General features: G+C 50.1%; 1 protein-coding gene across 1 annotated transcript; it reads right to left on the bottom strand.

The window, feature by feature from the left end:
• Positions 1–2,049: 2,049 nt before the first annotated feature.
• On the bottom strand, positions 2,050–3,210 carry LOC127767001 (RING-H2 finger protein ATL39-like). Its single transcript, XM_052292206.1, has one exon. It carries the CDS (start codon positions 3,022–3,024, stop codon positions 2,308–2,310), a length of 717 nt encoding a protein of 238 aa, XP_052148166.1. The 5' UTR covers positions 3,025–3,210; the 3' UTR covers positions 2,050–2,307.
• Between the last annotated feature and the right edge of the window lie 5,186 nt (positions 3,211–8,396).

The raw sequence follows: 8,396 nt of genomic DNA, 5'->3' as shown, positions 1-8,396 counted from the left end.
TCCAAATGTGGTACTATCATTATCCTCAACCATGCTATCCTATGGCTTCGTAGCAGTAGCACTGATTAATCACGCGATGCTTCTATCGAATAACCTTATCCTGTTGCTTTTGATCATCCACCTATGGGCGAATCAATTCCCTCTAAAGTCCTATTGCCTAGTGCCCTCGATTGGCCCAAGCTGCAGCATCTTAGTATAATCATGATCATAGTTGGGAGCATGTTTGGTAAGGTTCTGCACTCACTCCTGATGCCCCTGAAACTTGTATAATCCACAAAGCTCAATTACCAGCCAACCAATTTAATATGTGAGTGCGATGCTAGCGACGTCGGCATGTTTATCTCGCCCCCAACACATGGATTTGGGACTACCCTATATTCAAAGGCACTGGAGGAGGTCATAAGCACTTATATGCACACATGTAACTCGAGCTGAATCGCCTGTCTCTCGGGTTGGTGCTTGCTTGCTCATCCATGGCCGGAGTCAGGCAGCGATCCAACCAACCACCGCTCGGTTAATCAGTCGGCTCGACGGATTGCTAGCTTGTGTGTGTATGTGTGTGTGCACGATCTTTTTCCGGCCATCCAACCGGATTCGCCAGGCCGGCCGGTACGGCAGGCGTCACCGGCGACTTTCCAAGTCACAGATCGCTGCTTTCGAGTTGGAGAACAAATCTGTGCTCCCACTTTTCCAAGCTTTTGAGTCGGAAGACCACTCACTCTCTCCCTCCCCTCGCGCGCTCTGCTCCCTTTTGTTTTCTTTCTTTATTTCTTGGCAGCGTGACTGCGCAAAGAGGCGAGGCGGGAAGAACCGATGCGCTCCTGCAATGCAAGACCTGGCACGATCGCGATGGCGACGCCAGCGAGAGCGAGACCTTGACTGTAAATATATACTACTATATATTTCCTCTCCTTGCGCCAGTGGAGTAGCTAGCTGGAGCAGTGGAGTGTGGAGCTGACTGGTGCTTGCATTTGACTCGCGCGCTTCGGGTGCGTGCGTGCGTAACTGAGCAGTGAAGAGCACTGTTGTTGTTCTCTGCGTTGATTGGGAGCACTTGCGATCGCCACGGCGCACTGGTACCACGTTGAAATTTGAAATAGTAGAGAAATGTTTGGGTATTGATCGGTTGACTTGGAGATGCAGATGCATGCCATGCCACCCATACGCATATGTAGTGCACTAGTGCGTACAGCGTACCTACCGTGACCCAAAAATGTTTGTTCGTCCGAAAATGACATGTTAGAGCTTGTAAAAATCGCTGTAGTCCAAAAATGTGCGATTTTGTTCCTGTTGGTATTTATGAACATGGTAATTGGGGTAGAATATTGTAGCAGAAGTCAATAGACTGGCCCATTTGATCTGTATGAAAAGTATAAGAAATTTAAAGAATTTCCATCCTATAGAAGAAAATCTTAAGAAATCTTTGAAATAAAGGATTAAATCATATTCTCCCCATTGAAAACAAGCAAGAGACTCTACCACGTATTTTCATCTTCTTATGGTTGTTAATTCCTATGTTACTCCTACGTGTTTATCAAACTACTACTACAATACAATTTTAAAGCTTTTCTGTGTTTTTAGTTTTATTTCTAGAGTTTTTTCTATTCTTATGTTTTTTACAATTATGTGTTTCGAAGAGGGTTTAAAACTAAAATGCGGGGAAACGTCTTTTAGTCTAAAAATCATAAAGATGTCAATGACAAAGAAAATATAAACTTTGCACTCTTTTCAGTGTCCCAAAAGATAAAGGTATTCCCAGGTCCAACTTTGTAAATCTGGGAGTACTTCATCTTTTCAGTGCCGTCTTGTTTGCTCGTCTTCTTCTCTCATCTCCCTAAATGACAGGATTACCTAGTGTAATTAAGGCGTCGTCACCGTGATCATGCTGTTTGCAGTTCAAAAATATACTACTAGGATTTGTCTCCCTTAAATTGAGTGAACAGCCGTTGAACTACAAAATCCTAGTTAAATCATCCTCATCCAAACAAGCACTGAAAAGGGGAACACTTGGGCAAAAAAAAATCTATGGGTCTCAACCGCAACTCCCACTTTGCCTAGAGAAATTCCATCAGAGCTTTATCCACTTTCCCTTCTTTGTACAAATACAAGAGACGGGTCTGCTCCTTTCCTTTGACAGCTACAAGCACCAAACACCTAATGGAGAACTTTCGTTCTCCTAATAAAGAAAAACACTTACACACTTATGTAGTTCATACTGAACCAACATGGAACGCTTGATGTATAAACGAAGCGAAAAATGAAACAAAAAATGGCTTAAAAATGGCCGCTGATTATTCGCCGCATATGCTACTGCTGTTGCGGCCGCGGCAGCTGGCTTTCCAAGTCTTCCATTTCCACGGCGTGGACTCCCGGCTGCCTCCTCGGCGACGGTCTCTCCCTGCTCAGCATCTTCATTAGCGACGCGCCGAGCACCCGCACCGGCGCCGAGCTACCGGCGGCCGCCTCCTCCTTCTCCGCGTCCTGCTTCTCGTGCACGCACCTCGCCGCCGCCGTTGACGGAGGCGGCGGCGGCGGCTCCACCCCGGCGCGGCAGACCGGGCACGACGAGCTGGACGCGAGCCACTTGTCGATGCAGGCGACGTGGAACACGTGGCGGCAGGCCGGCAGCACGCGCACCGCGTCCGCCTCCTGCATGGCGCCGAGGCAGATGGCGCACTCGGTGGTGCCGCCCGCCGCGTCGCCGCCCGCCACCTTCCCGTACGCCGCGGTCGGCAGCGCCGCGATGGCCGACGGGTCCAGCCCGACCTGCTTGGGCGGCGCCCCCGCGTTCGCGGTCGCCAGCGCGGCCGCTTCCGCCGCGCGCCTGCGGTTCCGGCGGCGTACGTGGCAGACGTAGAGGTGGAGGAACAGGGCCAGCCCGAGCACGGACACGAACGCGGCGACGGCGGTGGCGATGAGCCGCACGTTGCGCCCCGGCCCGGCCGACGAGCTCCTCTCGCCGCCGCCGAACCACGCGGACCCCGGGTCGCTCACTCTCCCCGGCACGGCCGACGTCCGATCCATCGATCGATACTCCGCTTATCCGCTACACGCGAGCGCGAGCTAGTTGGAGGAGCTAAGCTTCTCGCTTGGTTTGGTGAGATGGCGCGCGGTTTGGGTGTGCTAAGCTGAGTAGTACTATCTGGTCTCTTTATAAGCTAAGCAGCCGCGCCTGCTTGGCCTTGGCTAATGATTTGATTTGGGAGGGTTTAGTGGTGGCAGGTTTAGGTTTATAGGCCTCGGACGTGTGCGACTGACCGTGACGCTCGCGTTGGGCGCAGCGGGTTGGTGAGTGCTCGTCCGGTTCGTGTGCCTGTCAGGTTCGCGGTTGTGGGGGCAAAGGCGGGGCCTCGACGGTGCGGGTGTTTGAGTTTCCTACGTGGCCATTAGTCCCCCATGTCCCCACGACAAGATGCGACTTGATGGCGACTCGAATCGCCGCGGAACACGTCGGTTGCTCGGTGCGGATTTTCCCCGGGATTTCTTAGCCCCGGAGGGAAGCGCGCGTCGCGCGAGTGCGGCACGGCACGGCAGCCGCGGGCCATGCAGCCAGGTGTTGGCCCTGTAGGCGGCCGACGGTGCGCCGACGCAGCAAATAGCCCCCGCGATGGAGAGACAAAGGAAGAGGATTTCATGCGAGATCTTGCGCTGGTTGGTTGGTGGTGACACTCGGCAGCTGTTTGGTTGGCTGTTTCGTGAAGGTTTGTTTATTCATTGTTCACGATGGTTACGGGAGTAATCGCAGCAGGGTGAACTGAGCTTTTGTGAACTGATTAATTGGCTCTCCTTGTATGGCAACACGGCTGTCAAGTGCCTCTATGTCTTGTCAACTGTCAAGTTCGTTGATGTGGAGGAGTAGTACTTGATTGGAGTACACTTTACTTCTGTACTAAGGTTGGATCAACAGAACACATATCCGTATTCCAAAGGCTTGTTCACTTGTTTCGAGTGGATTCATTCACGGCCTGATACGAAATTCAAGGCTTCGGCGCCGTACCGACGAGTACGAAGGAATCCACCAGTGAGCAGTCGTAGGATGGTGCCCCAGGTGGCCCATGGCCAGGTAGGATAGGAGTATGCCTCAGTTGATGCCAATTTCTGGGTCGAGAGCACTAGTAGAGCAGTGATGAAAACCTGCTCTCATTCATCCAGAGTCCGCGGACGAGTCCGAAGGAAAAGAGACATCAGACATCAGTGTGACTGTGTGAGTGAGCCTGGGATGGCATGCATGCAGCATGGCAGTGCTGCAGTGGCAATGCCCTCCTTTTTGGCTCAAACTACAGAGATGGAGTACTCCTAGTAGTACGTTCAGAATTGAAGACACCGTACACTAAAGTTGGTGCTGCTGCCGCAGAGCTGCTTGTATAGTTAAGCGGCAGAAGATTCTTCGGCTACAATACTCGACAACAAATTTCATCGGGTATATCTGCACCTTGATTGCCTCAGAACTCTAGCGGGAATGGCCAAATTGTTTGAGCTCCCTTTTATCAGGTGTAAAGACCGGAGAGATCGAGCCAGAGAGGTGCATGCACTTGCACTTTCTTTAGTTTCCCCGTTGTTGATGCTTAGCCAAAGGAATGATAACGATATCTGTTTCTCGAACTTTTAGCATGCGAACGACTGAACGAGACATGGCTGTACTGTCTGGCCCAATGTTTAACTTAAGAATTAAGCTTTTAATTACTATAGTTGGCCCAATGTATAGCTTTGCAGGGTTATTCTTTGATTTGGCCCATATACAAGTATACAACATCGCGTGGTCCAAGCAAACTCCATCTGGTCGGCTTAGCTTCGTTTAATTAGGCCCGACAATCGCCCTGCCTGCTGGGCCGAATAACGGCACAGGCGCCGCCTCAGGCCTCACCCAAACTAAACCAGCATGTTTCATCACGGGCAGGCATCGATACAGCATGATTCAGTTCTCAACAACAACAACAATAACAAAAAAAGGATACAGCATGATTCTTCGCAAAGGGGAGAGAAGAGGAAGCAATGCCGCATGATCGCGGGAATGCCATCTTTTGGCGCCTTTGGCACGAGCATCCGTCATGCATGGACTCCATCGTCGACATGCGCCGTCTTGGCGATCGACGTTGCAGGCGCGCGCTCATCTCCGTGTACGTACGTGTTGCGAATCCCCCAAAACGACGCGATGCGATCGATCTGGTCGGTAGCTGGTTAGAATAAGGTGCAGGTTTCCTCTCGTCTCGGAATGGCTATAAACTGGCTTGGCCGCTAGGGCGAACCGGCGAAGGATCGATCTAACCTAGCGCGTCGCCCATGTCTTGTATAGTCATCGTGGCCACAGGCGCGCGGGCGCGCGCAACGCGGACATACGGTGACGGCTGGGACAAGCTGAGGCGATCGAGAGACCGGCCGGACGCGCGCGCGCGAGGGGAGAAGCACAGATACGTTTTTGCGGCGACGGGGCGAACGCGACGTGTGCTGCAGGGCGCGGCTTTTCTCATCGCGTTGGACGAGCAAAGCAAAGGATACCAATGAGGGAGGCGACAAAGATTTTGCCTCTTTCAAGTCGACTAGATCTGCGGCGCGGGGGGGGGGGGGGGGGGGGGGGCGCGGCGGCAACGGGAGTCCGGAAGAGTAGCGATCGAGAGAGATCTTCTCGTTCCCGGCCGGAAAAGCCATAGCCCATCATGCCTCCTTGAATCCAGAGCTGCATCTCATCAGAGTACTAATTAATTTATTACTTGATTAGTTAATTACTACCTCCGCACCAGAATAAATACAGTCGTGAGTACTCGTGTCCATCGTGTCCAACGTTTGACCGTTAGTCTTATTTAAAAATTTTATATTTTTTTAAAAAATAGTCTTACATAAAGTATTATTCATGTTTTATCATCTAATAATAATAATAATAATCACAATTTTTTTTAAATAAGACGAACGGTAAAGCGTTGGACATAAACAGTGCAAAACTGTACTTATTTTAGGACGGAGGGATAATTAATCTCTCGGATCATCGATTAATTAAGGTATAGTACTTCCATCTAGCTAATCTCTCGTTCCAAATGAATATAGTGACCTAGATCACACACACACACTTTAACAGAGAGCTACATATCGGATGGCCCAGTCCCTTAAAAAAATCGGGTGGTCGTTTTAGTTGATCATCTGATTAAACATTAAGTCATACAAGGTTAAAAAAAATCAACAATTGAATTTTTTTTTGTGAAACATGGTAAAAATACACAATGAAACATGTCGCTATAGCGTATGAAACATTGAGTTTCAACGGTTTAAAACACGTGTTTTTTCGTTAGAATATAATCATGTGATACCTTGTTATAAAGATTTAATTACAACGGATATAGTGATGTAATCGGATCGTATATCGGATAAGTAGTTTACGAGAAAAAAATATTTTAAAAAATAATAATATGTGTGTGTGATAGCGTGGGGAGAGAAGCATGTAGTTGGTTGGGAAATTGAAGCGTCCCATATTTTTCTTTTGATCGCTATACCGATAAGAAGTGTTCTACGTGTGACAAACCGACAGGTACATATGAGCATTTCGTCTAAAATGAGAGAGCACTTCAAGGAAGAAAAATGTGGGAGATCGACGGTGATATTCTTTTGCATCTTTATTTCGTTTATTTTTCTAGCTACTTCTCCGCTAGCCATAAGATAGAGGTAGAAAGTACAACGGTCTGTGAGCACTATATGCAAAAGAGCGTGGCCTAGCTGGCTACTGGGGATCTGCTCCTATGGCAGTAGAAAGTGACCTATCCTCAGCATCTTCAAATGGGAAAGAGAGCCTGCAATCATTGTGTGCCATGCCATACTTTACCTATCATGTTTGCTGTCTGATCGAGCAAGCTGATGACTGATGAGCTGAGCTGAGCTCGCTACCAATGCACTCTGCATTTCTGCAATGCACAGGGGGGAGAGGCAAAGATCAGAGATAGATAGAGAGAGAACTAACTTTTTTACCCCTAATGGCAGCTTTTCCGTTCTGCGCTTTTACTTCCTTTAACGACGTAACAGAAACAATCTGTCTCTACTGATTAATTTTTCTTCTTACGAACTTATGATCAGTAATGATTTCCTGCTACGAGATTAGAGATGTCATCCAAAAGCCCACTTAATTTCATAATTATTGAAGGCACAAAACTGCGCACGTTGCGTACCAAACATGATTTGTCATGAGAGCATGAGAGTTGGCAGGGGAGAGATCTAGGAGCATGCAAAAACAAGAGCATCTCATGACAAATCATTCTGTGAAGGAAAAAGTACGAAATACCCTTGAACTATCACGGTTGACCGAATTACCCCCTAAACTAGAAAACCAGATATTGATCACCCTGAACTTTTAGTACCAGGAGAATTACCCCCCCTCAACTCAATTTAGAGCTGTTTTGTCCTACGTTGCGTCCGCGTGGCAATCCAGTCAGCATTTTTCATTAAAAAAATGGTGGGACCCACCTGTCATACCTACTCTTCACTTATTCGGTTATTCCCAATCTCTCTCTCGCGTGGCCGCAGGCACGCACGGGCACGGCGGTGTGCGGCGGCGACGACGCGAAACGAGGAGGGGAACCGGCAGGAGCTCGTCGCCATGCGCGACGCCAGCCGCGGTGGCCGCAGAGACCGGGCCACGCTCATCGCCGCCGACGTGGCGTTCTTCTTCTCGGCAACGCCGTGGCCGTCCGCCTCGTGAAGCACCTCGGTGCCAAGGTGGTGGTCTCCGTCGACCGCGGCTGCGACCGCTCCGACCTCACCTTCGCGGCACGGAGGGGCAGGCGGGGGCGCGAGGTGAGGAGGTGGCGCGAGACGAGGGAGCGGCAGACGGCGGCGCACGGGCCGGGCAGTGGGCAGCGGTGTGAGACGGTGTCTCAGGGCTCACCCAGTCCATGACGGTGGAGCCGCTGGCCCACGACACCGTCGACAAGGCCACGGACGACGACCGACGACGAGGAGGAGCTCGCCTTGGCTAGCTGCCGGCCTCTCCCCTTCTTCCTCCTCTCGCCGCCGGCTTGTCAGTCTTCAGAATAACTTTTGCACTGAAGGTATCATCACATAAGACTCTAAGACTGTTTGCATTACTGGTGTGCTTTGCTAAAGTATGAATGAAAATAACTTTAACCATCGGCACTCACTTCAACCAGAATTAGCACAGCATATGGAGGACGAGATAATCAGATAGGAAAACTCTCACTTCTTTTACTAAATCCATCACTCTGCCCTTCAACCTCGCAAGAATCACGCGTGGCTACATCGCATCCATTCGCTGCAACTCCCCATGACACGAAAGCCATCCACCGAAAGAAAAATGTGGGCATGAAAATTTGGTCGGAGCAACCGCGAGGGAAATTCACTGAATCCTCCTCCGGATCATGGCGCCCGAATCGTTCCAAACCAATACCAATCAATCCCCC

This window comes from Oryza glaberrima, chromosome 1 (assembly GCF_000147395.1).
Source record: "Oryza glaberrima chromosome 1, OglaRS2, whole genome shotgun sequence".
Taxonomy (NCBI): domain Eukaryota; kingdom Viridiplantae; phylum Streptophyta; class Magnoliopsida; order Poales; family Poaceae; genus Oryza; species Oryza glaberrima.
This window is presented reverse-complemented; position numbering and strand designations above follow the sequence as displayed.